Source organism: Dermochelys coriacea, chromosome 16 (assembly GCF_009764565.3).
Source record: "Dermochelys coriacea isolate rDerCor1 chromosome 16, rDerCor1.pri.v4, whole genome shotgun sequence".
Taxonomy (NCBI): domain Eukaryota; kingdom Metazoa; phylum Chordata; order Testudines; family Dermochelyidae; genus Dermochelys; species Dermochelys coriacea.
The window spans coordinates 12835715-12859478 of record NC_050083.1 but is presented as its reverse complement, the minus strand read 5'-3'; the positions used below and the strand labels follow the sequence as shown (position 1 = coordinate 12859478).

Here is a 23764-nt window from a genome sequence, read left to right as displayed (position 1 = left end):
CAAGCTTCTGGCAAAAAGTGATGGTATTAAGGTTTTATTCCCTGTTGCATTTGCTAATGTGGCGGGATTAGATAGAATGAGGCTGGGGATACAGAGCTAGAACCAGACTTTGATCGTTCTTCATCTTGATTGGAGCAGATACATTTAATGGGGCTATTGAGATCCAAGTGAAAGCAAGAAAACTCTCATCCCAACTACTGACTGAATCTAGCTTTGGGGGTGGGCAGGAGACATGTAGTCTCACCCTCCTGATGCACAAGACTATTGGTTGCTTGCACTCCTTACAGGCATCTTAAAGGGGAATAACTAGATTCATTGCCTTTAGCTGCAGCAAAATTTGTTAAATGACAATGTTTCCTTTTGCACTTTGCTCATCTAAGCAATGTAATCAGACTGTCTGCTCCTTCACTTTCTGCTTCTTTTGCAAGAGCTCCAAGGTTGGAGAGGGGGGAAGTCTTCAGTAAAATCACATTTAAGGGGATGTTTCTAGGAGAGTATTTTAAGTAGCAAGTGTCCCCACTTGCAAGAGTGCTCCAACCTTCACTAGATAATGCTGATATAGGGCCTAAATTCACCATCAGCATGACAATTTATTTGATGGGTTCCTAAACCAAGACCTCCAGGGAGAGATCAACAAGGAGGTTAAAATTGTCACTGCAACTTCAGAAAAATAGTACACAAGAGCTGCATGGAGCCAGCCTACAGAAGTATAACCATGGGATCCTAAGCCAAGGGGATTTTCTCCAGTGTGTTAATCAGTCTGAAGGCCTTTACTTAGAGAGGTGATGATCAAGACTTCTAGAAAGACTATGGCACTAAGTAAACAGCATGGGGCTCCTTCTCTTCCACAGAAATAGGAAAGTGATTGGTGATGCTAAACTTAAGCCTTGGAAAAAGGTACTTGTACTGAACCCAACCGTTTAACTGGACTATTCTATTCAGGTTCTTTTACTGTATCAGCATGCTATCTGAACTGCACTATGGTATTTGGCCATTGAAGGGGCTGCAATATTAGCCATTTGGTACTGAGGACAAAAAGGTAAGTCTGCCCTGTGATCTTTCCTGGCTCCTAGAGAGCGAGTACAACTCTCACCACTCTTCAAATAGGGTTCTATGCAGCTCCTGCTTTTGGTAGCACAGAACAGAAGCAGCAGGAGGCTCAGCAAGTCCTAATCTTTTAGGTTAGTTGTTCCAAGAGTTTGTGCCTGCTCACGCTCCTGGGGCCTGAGGAAGAGAGCCCATTCTGCACCAGGAGAAACAGGTAAAAGGCCAAGCTGTCTCCACTGGGTAGACAGACACTTCAGTGCAACTAAACATTTTTCACTTGACAAACATCTCATGCACTCGAAGTGAAGTGAATACCTCAGCACCAGAGTTATTCTGATCAGCACCCTGCTGCTGCCAGCCTGATGGTGCTTTTGTCTACCTCACAAAGCTGCCTGAGTTTAAATTTAATTGATTAAGTTAAAGTGGTACAAACCCCCTCTATGGACCCTTTGTCTGTTCCAAAATGATTTAAGATAAACCAGAATAGAGTAGTTTAAACCAGTTTAAGGGCATGGCTACACTGGAAACTTCAAAGCTTGTGAGCACTGCAAGAGAGGGCTCCTGGTAATTCACCTCCACAAGGGGAGTAGCTCAGAGCACTGGGAGCCCAGCTACCAGCACTCAGAGCCTGTTTACGCTAGTGCTTTAAAGCGCTCCGACTTGCTGCACTGGGGGGGGGGGGGGGAGGGTAATTTTTCACACCCTTGAGCCAGCAAGTTAGAGCACTATAAAATGTAAGTGTAGCCAAGCCGTAGGCGTCCACAAAGCATTACATACTGGTGTAACTAACTCAGTTTAAAAGTCACTCTTGATGACCAAGTGCAAGGTAGCTGTTTCCAAATTGGTGCACTGGACTGCCTCAGATGGAAGCTGCCAAGAAACCTCCAGTATGGCATTCTGGCCAGAAGTGCTATTCACCCCACTTGAAAGACAATAGAAGGCATTTAATGCCAAGACCATGACAGTCCTTAGACCTTTAACCAGCAGTATATGCACAGTCCAGGGAATAACTACTTCCAACTGAGATCACAAGACTCGAAAGGAAAGAGGGCTAGTAATACACTGAGACTAGCCTTAAATATTTGTAGAAGGCCAACTCCAAGTCACACCTCGAGTCAGCTATTTCCAATCACTTCATGAAATATCAATGAATTAACCCTCATGGTAGCCCTTGAGGCAATCCTCACTATTTTACAGATAGGTATGGAGAGGCTAAGTGACCTCCCTGAAGTAACACAGCAACTCACTGCCAGACAAGAGTAAAACTGACTCCTAGTCCCCTAACTACTAGACAACTTCCTTCCTGGTACCCCAATGGGTGGAAACAGTACCATCTCCCCTGGTTCTAAAGGTGGAGGGGAGGAACACTCCCTGCTGCTATGCTAACTCGTTTTTAAGAAGCTGAAAGAGGGAATGTAACTACATTGATCTGAGTAACTTACTGAAGCAAAACAGGGACAAGGGGGACTGATTCTTTCATTCTGGAAGTGATCTGTCCAGGGAATGGGTGACCCAGCTTCACCTGCTGCAAAGATTAAGAACTGCCAGCGCACATGGGACACTGTTTCCCCCAGCTCTTGGTAAAGGTAACAGGGATAGCCAGGGGACTGTTAACTCCTTTGCCATGCTCAAAGGTTAACCTGTCGGAAGACTAGCAAAAAAGGTCCACAGGACACACCATGAAGAAACTATAAATACACATTGGGAGGAGAAATGGGATTTTTTTTTTTTTGCTGAAGCAGGCCTTGGCCCAAACCAGCAGAGGAAATGCAAATTGGAATTACCCTCATCCCAGGAGTCAGGGAATGCCACTTCCATACATAGGACTCAGGAAATGGTCACTGAAAGGGTAACGAAAAACACTACCGTGCCTCAAGAGCAGCCTGATGGTCACAAAATCTGATTACTGCCCTCCCTGAAATCCAAGCCTAGAATGAAGGTGGCAAACTCTGGTCCAGCCATCAAAATTTGCAAGAGGTAGTGCAGGAGTTTACAGCTGAAGGCAAGGGCCATTCTTGTATCTTCTGTGTGTGGACTGGATACAGCAGAGGAACAGCATTAACTGGCTGAACTCTGTGCCAGTGAAGAACCTCCAAACAAGCTACCAGAAGCTCCCAAGTTGCTCCCTGCTGACCAACTGAACTCTCAAGCTTACAAATTGGAGTTCTCCATCTTCTAGAACTGGCCTAGAATTTCATTTCTACCATTTTAAAGATTAGTTTCCAACTACCTGTCCCCTGTATAGATGTTACCTATATGCAATTTGAGTGTCAGGGCCTATTTCCAGCATTACAGACACTAAAGCTTCACCTAGACAGATGGGTATCATTTCCTGCTCTCTTTAAAAGGAGCAGCTTCTTCTTGTCTAGTTCCCCACCAGCTATTTGTACTCGCTAAGGGACCAGGAAAGTCCCAGGCTGAATCAGAGATTCCATTTCACAGGTTCAGTGAACAGATCCAACATTTGCTGGGGAGATGGAGGATTTCCAGCTGAGAATGGGTAATGGCGGACATTAGCAGTAGTAAGAAAGCAGGAGCAGAACGGTGTCTGATCTACAAGGGAAGTTGAAGACAAGCAGAGAGCATATCAGTTGAAAGCTGTGGCATGACAGACACTGTGATGGACACTGATGACAACAGGAAGGTGCTGAAGGAATAGAGAAGACACAGAGGGTGACAAATGCCAGGCCATGCAATTGCCAAAGGGGTCTAACCTGAAAGTTCTCAAAATGCATCAGGGACTTGCAGTGTGTGACCCGGGCAGCGGAGTCACTATGGTAGAATTTGTGACACAGCCTGCAGAGGTAACCTGCGACGGGGACCAGAAAATCCAGGCCTGCAAAATGGGAGGGGAATGGAAATCACAGATCACATTGAACGGAACTCCAAAACAATAAGAATGTTAAAGGGGAAATTAAAAAGGAGAGTTTTGCTTCTGTTAATTGCGGATTTTTCAAGATCGCTTGCTGAATATCTCATTTTACCACAGTACAGCTGTGGGCTGATATTCAGAGAGAGATCGGATTGCCAAAGAAAAGAAACTACACAGCATAAAAAAAATACAATGGAAAACTACAGAGACCATATGACCAGCAGCAATGGGCTCAATCCAAGCGGAAGACAGCAGGCACGTGAGAGAAACACAGAGAACATTCACAGCATTAATCGTTATTCCATCTGCCACATGATAGTGGAAGGTTACAGCAATGTGGAAAACGGGTGTAAACAGAGCTCTCCCTGTGCACAGAGCAGCTTCTGCTAGTGCATACGCCCCCGTGTCTTTGCCACAATGCGCAACTGGCTGGGAAAATTTTAGAAACCAAAATCTGAGCTACTTAGAGAGATTAGGGTGGTGACTAGAGAGAGCACAAAAAAATGTTCTGGAGGCAGCGCTGCACCCGAGGTCAGCGACTTGTCTGTTCTGATCAGATACTAGTCTAGAGTGTTAGTGCCAAAGACTACAGAAGAAAGGCATGCAGTTCAATCTCCTTTGTAAAGTCACGGTGTGCTGACCTGGCTCTTCAATGCAGGAGAGAAGCATCTCTACTGAGGCATCAGTTCTCGGGAATGTTCTGAATGGGGCACTTGAGCTCCTCTTTGGGGCATCCCTGATCTAGTAACTCTGCTTTCTACATGGCTTGTTCAGCACTTCACCCTTTTGCACTGGCTCCTTCCCCACTCCACAGTTGTTCAGTTCTCCTGGATGAGGTCAAGGGTTCTCAACCCCACCTCTTGAAGGGCAAGAGGCACATGCAAAACCCATTTACAGCTTTGACAAACAGCACATGACTTACACTTACAAGTCAGATGATCAAACTTCATCCATTTTCCAGAATCCGCTAACCTTCACTGGTCTGACATGGACACTAGAGAGAGTGCTGCTTACTGCTGGCAACCAGCTCTTGCACGGAGGCCTACCCTCCATACAATGGCAGCCCCTGACCCCAGAAGGCATTCTTGGGCACACTGCTTGTCTGGATTTGCTTACCATAGGGGGTATCTGGACAGTATCTCTCATTTCCTTCACAGTCCTCCGGAGACTTTTCCTTCAGCCCAACCTGAACGAGATATCAAGAGACCATGTCAGTGCATGGGTACCCAGCCTCCAAGGACTGTCTACTGGTGCTGCATCCATTGCTCAGCTCCCCTCATACACCTTTAACCTTTCCAATGAGCCTGGGGGCAAAGCTGAGGTCTAACATGGCAGGAAGGGGCTTTTGTTTCCTATTTTCCCCTTCCTACTGTAAAATACACCCCTTAATTGTGTCACTATTTACTCCATGCTGCACAGGTTACATTAACAGCATAGTGTATGGGACAGATTAAATCCAGACAGACACAAAGTCCAACTATCAGGAGAACATTTCATTAGCAGGGTTAAAAAGCACCTTGTATTTAAGGCCTGAGCTACCTCAACTGTGTCCTTCCCATTTTTAATTGTTCTTGAAGCAGAGAGCTATTTCCTCTGGAGAACACTTGCCAAGATGTATCCATCTGTGGGGTCCAGTTAGGAACAGGAGCAAAGCTGCTAATTGATCAGCTAAAGCAGAATGGTTGAGAGTGAAGTCTAAAATGTCTTGCCTCCCTTGTCAAGGTAGCCAGGATATCTTCTTGCACATGTAAGGGCTCCCCTGCATCACTAATGGTGATCAAAGATCCTCCCACTCTTTGCCAAAAAGCAAAAAATCAGATCTCAAAGCATCTTAGATAGTCCCCATCTTGTCCTCTGCTCTGGGAATGGAGTAGATAAGCCTCCAGAATGCCCCGAGCTCAACTGGCCCTGACTGACTGAGCCATTAGGATCCAACTCAGATGCTCATATAATACAGCCTTCCATTTCTGTTATCACTGTGTACCTGCTTGGTGACAAGATCTTCGTTCTCTGTCTGCACCACCTCAGAACCTTCCTCTTCACCAATTCCTTCCTCCTCCTCCTCCTCCTCCTCCTCCTCCTCGTCATCTTCAAAACAGCCAACAGCATCAACTGTGATTAGCTCCTCTGAGTCTTCTGGCCCACATAGCTCCTTCTCACCCAGCCTCACCTGCCAGACACAGAGAGGAAAGATCAGACCAGACTAGATTGCTAACTTCAGGCACTCACATAATTAGGAGGACTGAATAGGACTCCCGGTGGAGACTGGGACTGACACATTCTGGGACAAGCAGATGGCATTTCTAGAAAGCAAGAAGGCCATCATGCTCCCAGTCACACATACAGTGCTCAATTATAGTCTGTTCCTTCAAGTGGTATTAGAATGCAGCCAAGGAGGAGAGGAACCACTCGATAGGAAAAATGATGCATCACTTCACTGGTTTGAGACAAGTAGGACATATGCATACTCCTCCCAAGCACAGCCACTTCTGTAACCCAGCAGTGCTTCCCCCCAATCCAGTTCTCATTACCTCCTTGGCCTTCTGCTTATGCTCAGGGGACTTCATGTGCTCTACAAACTTCCGAGGGGTCTTGAAGTGGCGGCTGCAGACAGTGCAAAAGGGACGGAGAGCGCGTTTGGCCAGCTGAGCAAAGAGGGATGAGAAGATCTGATTGGTTAAGACAGGCACTACTTTGTTTCAATTAAGCTTAATTTAAAACAACTTCTGTCTCAAAATCATGACTGTGAATCTAGGACAGTCAGGCCACCTTCCTACAGCAGGAGAGGGGGCATCCTGGCATACACGCTTCCACATGCCCAAGAGGTGGCAAATGTGTGGGGAGAGCAACGCAGAAAGGCTCTGATCGCTCATGGTCTTGAAAGATCTCATGGCACTTGTCATACGAGATGGGGTAGTTAACACTAGTGTCCTGACCAGACTCCAGCTTGGGTAATTATAGCCTGCCTGCCTACCTAAAATTTCCCACGCAGTTGAAAATGATCGAGGAAAGAGCCATGCTGCTACCATACCTCTGGCTGGACAGAGTTTACAGGGCCTGTAGTAGTAATAATTGGAAAACAAAACATGCTGCTAGTCAGTGCCAATTTGCTCAGCATGACACCCAGGAGTTCCACCAGCACCGGTGTGCAGGAGCCCAAAAAGACTAGATGCATAAAGAGATCCACCTAGAAATATCCTCATCACCACAGTGCAATGCCCCAGCGTATTCCCTCCATCTTACTCCCCTCCCTCCAAGGACAACTGAACGTCTTATCACTCGACCCCCTCCTTTGTAAATCAGGGCAGTAATTTGTTACCTTATGTTCTTGAGTCCTACGATGTTTGATTAGATCCCCTGTAAAGTGTATCTGGCAGGTGTTACACCATCGTTGCTGGGTCTCTCTGTGGTGAGAAGAATGGCACAGTAAGAGACTCCCTTGTGTTCCCCACTGTTTTTGCAGTTCTGCGCCATCTCCTCCACCTTTAGCTGGTTTGGTTTAATTCAGTCTATAAAAATGCACCCATCACAAGTGTCCATAGGCTGATGATCTGCATTAAAAACTACAGTGTGACAGTATAGCTACATAATAGGAAGCAAATGAATAAATTTTCCCCTAAGGGGGCTACCTGCTGGGGTTAAGGCCTAAAAGAACAGATGGACCTTGAACTTTACCCTGAACACTGACACACACTGGCTGGGTGGGATCAATGCAGAGGCAAGTTCTAAAGTCAAGGGCCTTCAACTCAAAGCCCTGCCACCCTGTGTTCAGAACTAGGGACTGCTGGCAAGAAGGTCCCAGCTGAAGTGTCTTGAGCATTTCTATTAGACAGTATCGGAGATCCGATATATGCTGTGACATGTACTCTATTAAAGGCCAGCCATATAGAGACACCTACCCTGTCCATGTCTGATCAGGTCTCTTTTCACAAAACACTGACTAAACATAGAAAGTGAATGCTGTTTTTACTGCTTTGGGGTTTTTCTTCCCCTCTTTATGTACATTCTGAGAACAAATGAGGAAGTGACAGTTTTACTTGTATCAATTTTAATCTGTTTTTACAGACTTGTGCTTTGCAATGTTGGTTTTTGGGGTGATATTTTAAGGCCAGTAGGGACACAAAGGTATTTCTAAAGTTTCAAGAACTGCAATATCTAGGTACTGACCTAGCTGGGATCAGCCCTCTTTACCCTCCGCCTCCAGCATACTGACACATACCCATCTTTCTTAGCCATCAACGTCTGCTCCTTCACCATGGGCAGCAGTGAGACAAAGCAGACATTACTCATGTGTTGAATCTCTCCAAGTCGCTGCTGGTGCTGAATTCCAGCCATGTGGGATTGGAAATTCTAACAAAAGGAGAAAATCCATTTAGATGGACTCAAAATTAAAAAAAACAAAAAAAAAAAAAAACAAACTCAACACAGCTGGTCAATTCAATTCCATTCCCTCTACTGATCTATAATATTTGGAAAGTTTAAAAGCTTAAGAGCATGGCTACCTGTGGATTAGCCAGCACTGGAGCTTTAGGATGTTAGCTTGCAAGCTCTTTGGAGGAGTGGTTTATTTTGTTTCTTTATTTATAGACTTTTCTCGGCCTCTTGTCACCGTAGTGACTGATGCCTTGAAAACATGTCTCATGGTGCAACATTTTTACCACAAGCCCCTGGCCATGCAATTCCTTCTCTTGGCCCCCAGGCCCAGACAGACTCCAGTGTTTATACCTGCTGGTTGCAGCAGTTGGTCTTGCAGATGTAACAGAAGAATTTAAGGACAGACTCAGGACTGTTATCAGCTGTGCCCAGCTCACAGGTCCACTGTCCTGGCTTCAGGGCTGTGGTGCTGATAGCTCTGCTCTCACTGCTCTGCTGGATGGTCACTTTCAACGAGCCCCCCGAACTCAGCACCTGCCAGAATGAAAAAAGTCAAGAGAGTTTATCTAGATGGGATCTTTAGGGGCTTCAGATGAATAAAGGGTTAATACAATTTTCATAGCACCTGAAAAAATGCATTTGAATTTCAGTCAGTCAATCTCATGTCATTTCAAGTTTTATGTATAGGGCCCTACCAAATTCAGGGCCATTTTGGTCAATTTCAACTATTTAAATCTGAAATTTCAGGTATTGTAATTGTAGGGTCCTGACCCAAAAAGGAGTTGGGGGGGGGGGGGGGGGAGTCGCAAGGTTATTGTAGGTGGGAGGTTGTTGTACTGCTACCCTTACTTCTGCGCTGCTGCTGGTGGCAGTACTGTCTTCACAGCGGGGAAGCTGGAAAGCAGCGGTTGCTGGCTGGGAGCCCAGCTCTGAAGCAGAGCCGCCGCCAGCAGCAGTGCAGAAATAAGGATGGCCTGGTATGGTATTGCCACCCTTCCTTCTGTGCTACTGCTGCTGGCAGCGATGCTGCCTTCTGGGCTGGGTATCTGGCCAACAACTGCTGCTCTCCAGCCACCCAGCTCTGAAGGCAGTGCAGAAGTAAGGGTGGCAATATTGCAACCCCCCTAAAATAACCTTGTGACCCCCCCGGAACTCCCTTTTGGGTCAGGATCCCCAATTTGAGAAACACTGGTCTCCCCTATGAAATCTGTATAGTATAGGATAAAAGCACACAAAAGACCAGATTTCATGGTCCATGACGCGTTTTTCATGGCTGAGAATTTCGGAGGGCCCTACTTATGTACACACACAGTGTTACCATCACTGTGCTTCGTCCACAATCACTTTTATTATTAATTAAATTAGTTGCTGGATCTTCCAACACAGAGTCACTCCCAGGCTAATGTATATTTCTATGCTCACAGTTCTTAGTGGACCCTGGAGACATTATAGACTGATCCAGTTATTGGTGACTGCAGAGCTCCACAGTGCCAGCTGGGGGACACACGCAGCTTGTGCTTCCCCACTACAGGCTGTTCAGCACTCCCCGTAATGATCTAGGCTGTAATGCAATTCCTTAACACAGTTCTGCAAGCATATTGTCCTGTCCACATACAAAAAGAAACACCCCCACATTGGAACACAGATGTCACTAACCGTGGCAGACAGCCACGCACTGGCAGAGTCGGACATTTCAGATCTGGCCTGGAATACAAACAGGCCTTTAGGTGTTGTTTTATGATTAAACTAACTATTTGCACAGGCTCCCAGTCCGCAGGTGCATTTCCCTGCTGGTTCCAATAGTGTTATACCTTGCCCTGCTTCTCTCCAGTCTACTTTCTGGAGTGCCAAGACCCAGCTAGCCTCTCCCTCCTGCTGTAATTTCAAACCATAAGGTAGCTGCCAACCTTCAACTCACTTCCCAGGAATGATAGGGAAAGGAAGGCATGCTCTCCATCTGCTTTAACAGCATCCCTCACAATCTACCAATTTCTAAACTTTCATGTTTATCCTCAGTGATTCTACAGCCTCAAACAGATCTGCCTGATGGGGACGGCTGTTCCCCTTCCCAGACTGGGCTGAGAGAAGTGCCTCTTGGGAAACTCAGACATTTAAGAGCAATTAATCAATCTTTAATGCAAAATTTGAAAAAAAGAAAAAAAATCCACACACAAAAGCCTGCCATCCTTCCAGATTAGTATGAAATTATTTAAAATTAGTCATAACTCCAATGGTCAGCGTGAGGGCAATACTGTATAGCTTCCAAGCTTTTAACAGGGGTGTAGATTTACAACAATTAAAACACTGCCACAATCTGCTGTAATTTAATCAAAGGCAGACCCTGCATAGAAGCTTCCTACAACAGCACAATGACACACCTGGGCCACTGATATTAACTCCAGAGCCAGGTGCCACTTGATTTACAATTACAATGGAGATCTGGGTAAAACCAACTCTTTGGGGGCAGGGAGACATTCTGAGCACATTGTCCCTTTATGCTAAGGACCTGCCTACCTACCTCTGGAGCTTTCAGTTCCTCAGAGAAGCTTCTCTCCTTGGAGGCATCTTCAGTTGTATTCTCCCTCACACTGTTTGGTCCTAAAAACAGAAAGACCCTTTAGCTGGATTAAAGCTAAACTATGATAGAAAACCAAGAAACAGATGCATGAAGTCAGGAAGCTTACATCACCCCTGTACACGGATATTACCCTAGTTTCACAGGGCCTCAACCTGGTTTTCTTAGAGAAAGTCCTTGCACAACATGAAAATTCATCACACTGTACAAAACAATCTGGAAGCCCCTAATTTAACTGGAAGAAGGATAGCTACTGGGGCATATTCTTAGGGTGTTGTATTATTCTTCCTTCACTTTTCATCCTTGGAGTGCGTTTTTGAAAATATTCAGGGTATCCTACACTGAACCTGGTAAGTGTAAGTGAAGCTGGTAATTCCCAGCTCTGGCAGACATACACACACATCCGATCTGCTCCAGACAGCGTGCTAAAATAGGAGTGGGGCTGTAGAGGTGTGTGGAGCAGAGGATCAGGCTAGCCACCCAAGTACATGCCTACTATCTAAGACAGGGTTATATTCGGATAGGTAGCCCAGTTATTTTTAGTGTATTAGCATTTATGTGTACCCAGGCTGGGAATTACATCTTCCAGATGAAGTGTCGATGTACCTCACATGTTACACGTATCTCTAGCAGGAGGGAACCTACACATCCATACAAGTCCACCATCAGGTTGGGGACTCCATGGCTCACATCTGTCATGATAACCCCTTACCATCTGCCTGGGTTTCCATGCTCAATTCCTTTGCTTCCTGGCTGCCTGCAGCATCCTCTTGTATGGGCACTTCTTCCACACTTTAAGAAAAGGAGAACAAGATTACCTCCCATGTCCAAAGCCAGGAAGATGGAGAGGCTCAAGTCAATACACAAGGTGATGTTTACACCACAAGCCAAGGAGTTCAATCTACAGCGTTCTTAATAATCAAGCAAAAATATGAAATCTCAAAAACAAATTGATAATATTTTACGGTTGCAAATGGTATTTCTGGTGATCCTCCAGCAAAACAGAACAAGGAAGGGCTCCATAGCATACACACAAATATCAACTGTATGTTTAAAAGCCAGCCAAAAGATCTTGAATCAATTGTTCAGGAATAACTGTCCTAACCTGATAGAAGGGTAGGGAGAGGACTGCCTGGAGGTTATTCATACTAAGCGGTTCTGGGATTCATTTCCTGCCTTGGTTGGTGATCTCCAGGACAACTGCAACACGCACCTGTTCTAGGGCTAGGGGAAGGTTAAAACTGAGGTCAGGAGGAGACCTTCTTGGTAGCCAAGCAGGGGTTTTCAGGAGTTCTGTCTCACTAAGATTTTAGTTTCGTTGAATATTTTCCTGATGTATTTTGCATTTGATTGCAGTGGATAATCAGTAGGTCAATAGCTCTAAATACCAAACTCTGCTAATAGGAGCTGGCTTTGTGTTTCATTATTGCCATTGGTCTGATTTAAGGAGTGGAAACAGGCTCCTGAGGGGATTGCTAAGAATGAGTGACTGATCTGCAGAATGATCCGATAAAGCGGATTTCTTTCTGATTATATGTCAGCACTCAGAATTTTCAGCTAGGTTTTAAATATGTCCTTCTTTCCAGGCCAGACCTACATGCCCACCTGTGACACACTTCAGCGCTCCAAACTCAGTAACAGCGTGCACTCTGCATTAGGATTTAAACACACACTCCATAATTTAGCAGACTGATAAGTGATAAAGTAACTGGGTTACACAGCTATAAATACACAGCAAGATTTTGACAATGCAGACAAGGGCAAAACAAGAGTGGCTTGTATTATCGTTATTTGGCAAGTGTTGACAATGTGCTCAAACCCCCTCGACACATGGATGGAGAGAGACAGCTCCTCAGGGTCTCTAAGATCAGAGACTTAGAGGAGAAGGTGTCACTTTTTGAAACTGAGGAGGCAGCATTATATTGATACTTGTTACCATTTACAGCTCTTGTGGGAGGACATGGGATTTCAACGAGTCGAATGAAAAAGGGTGGCTGCCTGTTGGATTGGGATAAGGAAGTTGCTCCAGGCATATGGACAGGGCAGAAGGCATGAAGGCAAAAGTGGGAGAACGAAATGAGGGAGCATGAGGGTGGCATCACTGGCAGAGAAGGGGAGAGGTGGGAAGCGATAAGAAACGAGCAGAAATATTCGCAGGAGGTGCGGTTCAGAGTTTTGAAAGGGAGGTTTAGAACAGTAAACTTCATTTGATCCAGAGTTTCATCATCAGGTATTAGATAAATTCTCAGATAATCATCACTCTCAGATAAATAAAAACACTCTAAAGTTAATCCATGGATTCAGTTACATACATAAGACAGACACTAAATCTGGTAGTCTCTAGCCACTGCTCAGTAAAGACTTAGAGTCACTGCAGCAAGGTCTCCTATCACTGAGACTTAACTTTATTCAATTTATGCTACAAAACACTGATTAATATACACTGCAAATTATCAGCATAATTAAAACCAAACTAAATTTGGCAAACGGATGAACAAAGTATATGGTGTAAGGAGTTACCCTTTGTTTTAATTGCATTTACTCATTGTCTTGCTAATTCACAATGCAGCCTCAAACATGGAATAATATTTTGCATTTCTATAAACACTTTACATGATCAAAGTGCAGCATAAACATCAATTCAATCCTACAACACCCGCCACAGAGATCTGTGTTAATGTCTAATCTATGGATGAGGAAACATGCACAGAGAAGCGAAGAGATTTGCCCATGGCCCACAAAGCAAAATTGGTAGCAGAGAACAGATTAGGTTGCAGGAGTCCTCACTCTTCATCGCTAGTGCACATTAGGGAGCTTCTAATGCACTTGAACAGAAAAGGGATTTTGCAAATTAATTCACTTTGGAAGAAAAGTTATCAAATCAATGTATAATAATTCTTATTCACTCCCCTTGTCCCATAGATGTATAACAGCAACAGGTCTGAGCAGAATACCGTTTAGAACAGCACAGACTACTTGCTGAACAGACCGGTTTCAGAGTAGCAGCTGTGTTAGTCTGTATTCGCAAAAAGAAAAGGAGTACTTGTGGCACCTTAGAGACTAACATTTATTAGAGCATAAGCTTTCGTGAGCTACAGCTCACTTCATCGAATGTATCCAATGAAGTGAGTTGTAGCGCACGAAAGCTTATGCTCTAATAAATGTGTTAGTCTCTAAGGTGCCACAAGTACTCCTTTTCTTTTTACTTGCTGAACTGTGTTCCATACTTTTCCCACCAGATGGCGATATGACATTGCATGGTTCCTGGTTCAGCAGTCAGCAGCTGAGCAGGGAGCAGAGAATTTGCAAGATGGGCCTTTCTATTGTGTGTCAGTCCCCTCCACCTTCATTCAAATAACATCAGTTGCCTGTGTTTATTTATACCCAATTAATATATGGATCCAGGCAACAGAAGGGCTCAGGAAGGGTCATCTTTGTATCCTGTCAAGACACGGTTCATTGATCCGTCTCTCTATTCATCATCTTCATGGCTGTGCCACTTGCAGCATCCTTGGACTTAGCAAGTGCCTTGAGGTTTTTTGAGTCACCCTGAGCACCAGAAATATTCCCCCCCAAATGCCAGAAGTCAGGCTGGCATTGTAGTGCTCCATTTTACTGAGAATATAGCAATGGAACACCAACAAAAACAGACAAGCATTCTATGGCCTTTTCAGTGGAAATTACCTCTTCAGTCTCTTTGCTGCAGGCTCCATGTCCAGGATAGATTCTGCTGGCATTTTTGGTTCTGCAGGGATAAAGATAGACATTAACTTAGCAGAACATCTGATTTGATCTCTTACCAAATGGCCTATGTCAGATATAGTACTTTAAAGCAGATAAGACAACTATAAAAGCACTTGGCCAGTTCTGGCTTTGAGAAGGGTGGAAATGGATCGCTAACTCAAGAGATTAGTAATGACCTGGGAGATGGAGTTTTATCTGTAGAGGTTACTGCTGTAAGCCTGACCACGAAGTAGAGATATGAACTTATTACTAGCCAATGGTTGTTTGGGTCTTAGTCCAATACCAAGGGGACAAGAGCCCACACCACAAAAATCCAATACTATACATTAAGGTCAATAGTTAGACCTGTCAAGCTGCTCAGTGTCCCTGTAATCAATATCAGATTTACACTGCATTTGAACTGGAAAAATCATTCCTTTATGAGGCATTCATGGGGATACACTATAATTTGTGTGTTCTTAGATTGTAAGCTCTTCGAGGCAGGGCCCATATCTTCACGTGTTTGTAGAGTGCCTAGCACAATGGTGCCCCAGTCCCAGTAAGATTCCAGGTATCAAAATGGAAACAAGCATCCTATTAAACAAGTCTGTTTCTTTAACATATTGGTTGCAAGTGGGTTCCATCTCATACAAGTTTTAGTCTATGGCTGCCATGCGGAGTTCAATACTGGTAAGGCAGCATTACAGCTATTGTTCCAAAATTATTTCCTTTTCTCATCCGACTCAGAGGTTCTTCTATACCAAAGTGACTTACTAGACAGGCAAAGGAACAAGTAACCTTATCTGAAACAGGCACCAGTGGGGAAAAGATGAAGGGGATTATATCATGAGAGTGCTGTAATGCAACAAGGAACGTTCCTCCGGCTCCACAGGAGGTACATCACGTACATCATCTCAGTAATGCATACAGCTTCCACCTGATTAAACAAGAGATATGGAGCTGGTTTGCAAAATCAAAACACCTAACTAATGGCAGAAATGAAGCCCAGTGCAGGGGCCTCTGACTGGAGGCTAAGCCAGATACGTTCATCTTCCAGAAATCCTCTCTTGCGGTAAGCTGCTAACAAGAGACTAACGCCATCTCCCGTTTTTTGCTGCATCAATATCCTAAAGAGGTTTCTTGAGCATGCTCAGAAGATTCTGTTTCATTACAGGACCCTCTTACCTGTGGGTGAGGAGTTGTTCTGTTCTGACCCAGCCTGGATACCCTCTGGAATTTCAATTTTCTCATCAACTCCTTGTGTCTGAGATGAGGATGCCTGATCCAGTTCTCGCTTCTTGTCAGGGCCCCTCTGGTAATCCTGCAATTAGCAAGGAGTCTCAGACCCAGCTCTTTTCTCTTTCTCAAAACTCAGCACATCTCCCAAAGCTCCAGAGGTTTTATTATAGGACCAGAGCAGAAATTCCAATACAAGAGAGCCTTAGGGTTTGTCTAAGACTCTCCACCTGTAAGCAACTGAAAGTGGATGAACAGAGTTCTCTACATGGATTCCAGACTGCAGGCACCCACTGACACATCTCCAGGATTTTAATGGAAGCTGTGGCAGGTCCAGGGTATTTCAGAAAGGCCCATGCAAAACCTGCATGGGCTGGAAGGAAGAAGAGCCCCAAATAACTACTCTTCCTTTTCTCTCTGGGCAGGACTCAACGAGAACACTGGTCTAAGACAGAAGTTCCAGTTAAAATGGCACTGAACTAGGCAACACAAAACCTGAGGCTGAAACAGAGGAGAAATCCTGGCCAGTTAAAAGAGATCATCTTCAGCAGATTCTCAGACAAATCTGAATTCAGACCTGGGGAATGGATTCAAAAGGAAGAGGAGCTGGGGATTAGTAGTACTTTACAATCTTGTAATACCTTTCACTGAGAATCCTAAAAGGCTTTATAAAACTTTCATCAATTAAACTTCACAACATCCCTATAAGCAGGTATTATCCTAATTTTACAGGTGGAAAAATGGAGGCAGAGAGAGATTAGGTGACTTGTTGATGGTCACAGCGAGTCAGCACACAGCTGGGAATAGAGCCAAGGACTCCCAACCTTCTGCTCTATTTTTCATATTTCAGGCCAGTTTCCAGGAGTTCAGCCATGAGGTTTTTACTAGAGAAAAGACGGAGTGAAATCCTGGACCCACTGAAGTCAATGGCAAAGCTCTCAGGCTTCAGTTGAGCCAGGATTTCACACACTGTGTTGTAATTACTTTGAGGTAGATATTTCTAAAGGTTCTTATTTTGCTATTTACGTAGAACTAATCAAATGAATCCTGGTATCCTATGACAGGAGGGGTCTACTGGAAGAGGATAGGGAACTCCCTACCAGTACAACTGGGATCTCTGGAAATGGGTTGGTTTGACCAAAGAGCTTCTACGTCAGCAATCTGGTACTAAAATGATTCTTTTTTCATTCTAATCCTCCTGAATTTCTCTTTAGTGCCCCCTGTACAATAAGGGCAATCATCTTAGCAGGCACCAGCCAACAACAAATGAGAGCTAGTCTCTAAAGATCTGAAAATCACAAGCTCACCTTACGAAATATCCGATTCTGCCGCTGGAATGGAAGGCCTGGGAAGCCCAGCTGTGCGGGCTTTAATGAGACCCCGACAGGTGGAGGCCCCAAAAGGGAATGTCTTGTAGCCTGAGGGAAAAACTGTTGCAGAGCTGGGGCTGTCATGTTAAATCCTCGTAAGTTTCCTACAAATGCAAACATACAATATATCACTGCCATGTAGGGTGGGTTCACGAGACAGCAAACCCCCAAGCATGACAGCGGCGAGGGCAGAGCTTAGAGAACTCAACCTCCCTTTCCATAGGGAATGGATCTCACTCCATCATTGCTGCCATGTGGGGATGTGTTAGACCACTCAACTGTTTATAATTGTTACGCAAGCTAAGCTCATTGGAGTGATTATTTGATTCAAAACACACTGTCACCCATGGTTAAAGACAGACAAGATCTTGTTTTTGCAAAGATTCTTTGTAGAAGAGGGAAATTCATCCCACAGCTTGTGCAGCTCTCAGTTCAAACTGTGATCTGGATGCTTTTTTTTTTTTGGGGGGGGGGGACAGACCAGCAGCAGCGATTGGAGCATTTCATTAAAAACAACATTTTACTTTTTAAACAAGAGATTTCATAGGCCTCTCTGCCACCAAATTTATCATGCAAGCTCAAAATGATAAACTAAACCCAGATACTTAAGATGCTACCATTTTCTATCATACTGTTTTGTCTTTTGAACAGTTCTTTTCAGCAGAGCATTCACCTGAAAGTGCTTTATAAACTATTAGGTAAGTATCAATGCTTTACAGTGAAGGGAAGCCTTGCCATTCCCATTTTACAGCTAAGGAAGCAGAGACATAGACTTTAGAGCCAAAGTTTTAGAAGTAGCCTCTAATTTTGACTGCCAATCTTTAGAATATCAACTGCTTGATTTTCACAGGTACCAAAGATCCATAGCTCCCACTGAAGCCGGTCAATTTGAGCTCTGGGTGCTCAGCACCTGTGAAAACCAGGCTGCAGCTGTCTAAAGATGGACATCCAAAATCAGAGCTCACATTTTACGTAAGTGACTAGCCAAAGGCCACACAATAAGTCAGTGGCAGAGTCAAGAGTTGAACCTAGGAGTTCTGACACTCAGCAACATGCTATAAGCACCAGATGACCCTGGTATAATATATAAAGGCTGCAACACAACAAGGAATTCCCACAGATTTTAATTACTTGTCAATTATGCTGTAAAAAAGAAGATCTCTTCTTGTAAGGAGAGATATCTCAATTTTTAACAGAAATCTATTTGAAGAAATGGCCTTCTGTTCATATTTAGCACTTTTATAAGAACTGCACATCCATTTAGACTCAGAAGGGCATTTGTTCTTTCCCCACTTCCATTGATGAAACCATAGGCTTCCACTGAATTATTTATTCTGATGTTTCTCAGGCACTGAAATACCTGGGCATCAGATATTCTCACATGTAATCCAAACCTGTAAGTGACCACAAAAATTCAGCTCACAAGTATAGTTGTATTGTTCAGTATGGTCTTTATTACACATTTGAACATAAGACAATGCAGAATGTCAAAAATGGAAATCATAGATACTAGTTCCAGCTTGCTAATAAGGTGGGGATAATACTCCACCTCAGTTCATTAGACTGATCACTAAAACACCTTGTTCAAGTGGCATATAGAGTTTGTTTCAGATCATTGGACATATTTCTATTTTAAATACAATTTGTCAATAAAATCTTCACCTTTACAGAAAAGCCATGCTACTACCTAACATCATATTTATCAGTCATCCTTCTTTCATATTTTTGCTGATCCCAAGCTCTTTTCATCATACAAGCATACATAAGAAACTTTAAAATCAGCACTAACTTTGGATTAGAGTTTTCCCTTACTGCCTCAGCTTTCCTCAGCCAAACAAAGATCTCTAGATGGCCACTGGGGTCATATGAGAGCATGCTTATTAATTAGGCAAGGGAGAACAAAGGGCATGATAACAATATGCAGAATAAACCTTCATAAACAAGAATCATCCCTGGTCTAGTTTTAAGTTAAGTGATCATTCAAATTAACCCAGGTACCTTTTTCTTTGTCAAAATGGGACTGGCTGGTTAAAAATAAAAGAAAATACAAAAATAAAAAAAAAGTTCCTTACCTGCCTTTCTAACACCTTACATTAAACAACAACTATTATTGGGGCAGCCTTGTAAAATGGTCTTGAAAACTTATCAGACTATGGACAAAAATCAATCTACCTGGGAACCAGACGATGGAAGAAACAGTGACTTACTCCAAGCAAGCAATATGCCACAAAGCTTTTTCTTAAAAATTTACTTTTCACTTCTATGCCCTTTCTTTTTCCACTTCTCTTCACTGAGCTTGGAAAAAAGACCACCTAATTAGTTACACTTTCTGCAACACATTTGTTCGGGTTCACAGACAACGCAAGTGACTATTTAAATCCAAACAAAAATTATGATTGCTGTTTAATATATTCACAGAAACATTTTAATTTGCCTTAGGCTTGTAAAAAAGAGAGAGTTTTACCACCATCTACCTTTACAGTCTAAACCACCTGGAAGATTCCCATTGTGAAGTCACAACTTCCATATCAAATGTTGAAAATCCAATTTCTCAACTGCTTGGGAGCAACAACTGAAGCGCCTCTGAGATTTCGATTGGGGCAAATTTGAAAAATAACAGTGCAGAGAAATAGAATCCCAAAGCATAGAGGACTCTGATGCTTAGACATGCAATATCCATTCTATGGACTTCTCTCTCAGGTTAAGTGAGGGGTGAAGGGCTGACTAAGTGCAATGAGCATCTCCAACAATGACAGTACCTTGCATCTGTTGCATGAGCAGAGTTCGCTGAAGCATTGGATTGGCATTGAGGAGCGATGCTTGATTCGTTGCCCGTAAGCTCAGCATCTGTTGCTGTTGAGGTGGTGGCAAACCCCTGGAAAAGAAGGGATCAAACCCTAAAAAAAGCTTCCTGTAGAAAAATGTAACCTTTAAATTCGCTCTTGTTGTCTCTTACAAGCACAACACAAGGAGCAAAGGACAAAAGCAATACTGATGCGTTTGCATTAAAACACCATTGTATACATTAAGATTGTATCCCCGTTCTTCCATCCTCCTGGAGCACCCAGTGGTGAGGGATTGTCCATTACAAAATCTTAGGTCTGCAACTTTGCTAGGTTTAAGAGACAGAACCTCTCAACACCACACACACATAAAGGGTAATGACATAGCTTAAGGAAGTTCAGTAAGGGACTGCAGGTCTACAGACAAATTCAGCTAGCAATCAGCTGCCTGCATGGAACAACTCCACTTGATTTTTAAAACATTTTCATCATCCTAGGACACTACTCAAAATCCACTACTCCCACCCAGAGGCTGTCCATATGGGTGCAGTTGCACCTAAATGTGAGTATTGGGAAGAGTGGCAGTAAACTATGACTTTCATATTTAAAGTATGGGCTAGAAGGAAAAGATGAGAGGAGTAGGGATATCCTGGGAATGGGGTTGAGCAGCGAAGTGTCAGTCTGGTTCAGGGGATTGAAGAAACTGCCATACATTACCCTACATGATTCTTACATGCTCCAAAAATAAGTCTCATTGCACTGCTCTCAACCCCACTACCATAATTTATGAGCCAATATTTATTTACTTACCCCACTCCTAAAGATGCTATAAATATTATGAAGGAAAAGCAGGGGTTTTTTTTGCGGGGGGGGAGCCTATTCAGTGCTGGCTTTTAAAGCTCTTAAAGGAGAAAGGCTTGATTATATCAGACAAGCCTTATGCTGGTGGGCACAAGTGCTGACATCATACACCATCACATCTTAGGTTGGCAAGTCAAAGAGTCGCTGTGAAAGCCCTTCAGGTGTGAAATTTACTTCTGTACAACATCTTCCTCAGCCCAAGCCACCCCACTTAAAATACTTTTTTATTAGGAGACCATTTGAATAAATAGACCGATATGCTCAGTATAGTGGGTCACCTTTTAATAATGACAGATATTTGCAGTATTGTGAGTCATTTATATTTATTTGAAGAGAAATTTAAATACTTTCTCACCCTTTTTTCTCTTATATTACCTTTGTAAGAGAGGTTTCCAAGCATACCTCAATAACATCTCATCATACTGATGCAATAGTGATTGTGATTTAGTAGCCAAGGAACTTCTTTTCCTCCTTACATTCCCCCCCTTTAGCCTTGAATGCCTGCTGCATAAAGTTTTAGACAAGAACAGTAGCACCTAAATGCATTATTTAACTGTTTCTGTAGTATATCTTCTATCTCTGGTCATAGTGGGCAAATTTCCTTGACTAGAACTATTGTCTTCTCTCTTACGTGTTACGTGAGCAGTTTCACTCTTTATTGTCCTCTTTATTGCTTGTGTCTGGCAGACAGGTGTCTCGATTTGTCTTTTAATCCAAATCAAATACAAAGTCACACCCTTAACAGCATGGGGTGCAATTGCACAAATATTTGTGCTTATACACAAACATCACTTGAATGACACCTTACACATGTTCAAACTGAATTCAATAAATTCCATCCTTACACTAACTAAATAATAATATACACATAATAAAACAAAATGTTTTAACCAAAAGGGAGTTGGGAGCGTGGTAATATAGTAAAATCCATGCTCCTGTTTAAAAGGTTTAGTAGGACTTTTATGTAAGCTGTAACAGGTAACATTTTCCTCTAGATTCCCCACTTTTAAACAACAATCAGTTTTTCTAGTTGGATTGTTGTCCGTCCACCTTTTATTGATTTAAATTTGGACACTTTGACTCTACAGAATTTTGTTTTATATGATCTGTTCCACATGATTATGTTTTACTTACTTTCAGGTACTAGGATGATGGGATCAGAGAAATACCAAGGTGACAAGCACCTTAAAAAATACTATAGACACAGAGCTTTTTAATAGGGCAGTGCCCCATCTGTTGCAAGGGAGGGAAGAAGCCTTTTGACATTCAAACTGTAGTATTTGATAACTGTCTGGTGCAATGCCAGATTTGGAGGAGCTGCACCAAGCAGGAGGCTTCCTTTGCCCACTGCCCCCTCGGTACAGAGCTAAGGACGAGTGTTCTGGGCAGTGCCCTGATCCCCACCCAAGGGCTGGGCAGACCCTTTATTGCTGTTGCAGCTTCTGGAGCCCTTTCCCAGAGCATGCAGACAGAGGAGCCTCTTCAGCTGCCAGATTCACTAAGAGAAACGGAGACAATTCGTGGCCCAGCTCCCCGCCCCGTCCTGGGCCCTTATACTCCACGCACAGATCCCCTTCGCGCCACCCAGGCTCCTAAACCTCTACACCGATCTCCCTAACTCCACCTCCCCAGGGCCCTCACACCCCTGCACTGATCCCTTCCCTTCCTCCCAGCGGGCCCCTTTAGCCCTGGCACAGATCCCTCTCCCTCAGGCCCGTAGCCCCTGTACGGATCCCTCTGCCCACATGCAGCCGCCTCCGCCAGCGGCGGTGCCCGGGCCGCCCCCGCCCCGAAGAGGTGGCGGGGGGCGGGGGGGAGAGCAGGCCAGGCAGGCAGGCACGACACCAGCCACGCTCAGGCTTTCCTGGGGACGGTCCCCAGGCACAGGCCCGCGGTCCCCGGCCCCGATGAGTCGCGCTTACCGGCCTCCCTGTTGCGACGGGTGCTGTTGCTGCTGCTGCTGCTGGAGGAGGTGCTGGAGCTGCAGCAGCTGGAACTGCTGCTGGTTGAACATGTCTGGGGAGCCCCACGCCGAGCGAGCCTGGGACAAAACGCAGGAGAATGAGGGAGGCACCCGCGGGGGGGGGGGGGGGGGAAGCGAGCTTCTGCGTCTCCAGCTCGGAGCAGCCGCCGAGCCGCGACCCGCTGCCCATCCATTCACTCATCGGAGGGCCGCCCCCGGGGTCACCGCAAGCAGCAGCCTGGGAGGGACCTTCCAGACCCCACCCCCTACAAATCCCCCCTCCAGGGGCGCCTGCGAGCCCCCTGCTCGGGTCTGCATCAAGCCCCTGCCCGGGGCACCGGGACCCCCGCGGCAACCCACCTGAGTTTACGTTTCTTGACCAACAGCCTCCATCTTATTGCACGGAACAATCACCACCTGCCGCCGATCTGCCTGGCGGCTCGCTCGGGCTTCTCCTCGCCGCACCGAACCAGCGGAGAGAGGAAGCCGGAGAGCAGCACTCGCTGTCGAGTCAGCTCCTTCTGTAGGCCTGGAGGAGCCGCTGCACCTCTTCGCCTTCCTCCTTCAGCTGGGGGATTCCTTTTTCTTCCTTTTTCTTCGCCCACTAGGAACGAGGGATTTTGCTGCGTGTTTCAGTGGGACACTTAGTATCGCCTTCCCCATCTTCCTGGAGTCTCATGGAAATCGCCCCAGGGCGGGACACCTCTGCTTCCTTCTCCTTGTCCTCCACACAGTCCACAATTAGAAGTAGGTCCCTTGCACACAAGCAGGGCTGGGCACCATCTGTTCAGGGGCTGTGGCTAGGCGAATTGAGTAATCTGCTAAAGGGGGAAGTAGATGGTAGCCAACATCTTTTTTTTTTTTTTTTACGGTCCAGGGGAATCCTTGGTATCTGCTGCAGATGGTAACTGTCTCACTGAGGAAATGGAAAATCCCTAGCACTCACGGTCAATTGGTTGT

General features: G+C 44.7%; 1 protein-coding gene across 2 annotated transcripts in view; it reads right to left on the bottom strand.

Annotated features, from left to right (window-relative positions):
- The window catches only part of CIZ1 (CDKN1A interacting zinc finger protein 1), a 24682-nt gene extending 918 nt beyond the window's left edge, over window positions 1-23764 (bottom strand). The window contains exons 1-15 of one of the 2 annotated variants that reach the window (XM_038374473.2): window positions 23165-23764; window positions 22764-22882; window positions 19957-20072; window positions 17135-17301; window positions 15777-15912; window positions 14553-14613; window positions 11581-11660; window positions 10812-10891; window positions 8645-8827; window positions 8139-8269; window positions 7239-7323; window positions 6451-6564; window positions 5904-6089; window positions 5036-5105; window positions 3762-3883 (exon numbers count right to left, since the gene is read on the bottom strand). In XM_038374473.2, coding sequence (XP_038230401.1) covers window positions 3762-3883; window positions 5036-5105; window positions 5904-6089; window positions 6451-6564; window positions 7239-7323; window positions 8139-8269; window positions 8645-8827; window positions 10812-10891; window positions 11581-11660; window positions 14553-14613; window positions 15777-15912; window positions 17135-17301; window positions 19957-20072; window positions 22764-22855 — 1623 coding nt within the window. In that variant the 5' untranslated portion in view covers window positions 22856-22882; window positions 23165-23764. The remainder of the gene's footprint in view (window positions 1-3761; window positions 3884-5035; window positions 5106-5903; window positions 6090-6450; window positions 6565-7238; window positions 7324-8138; window positions 8270-8644; window positions 8828-10811; window positions 10892-11580; window positions 11661-14552; window positions 14614-15776; window positions 15913-17134; window positions 17302-19956; window positions 20073-22763; window positions 22883-23164) is intronic. The other variant, XM_043498632.1, reaches the window with a different exon arrangement.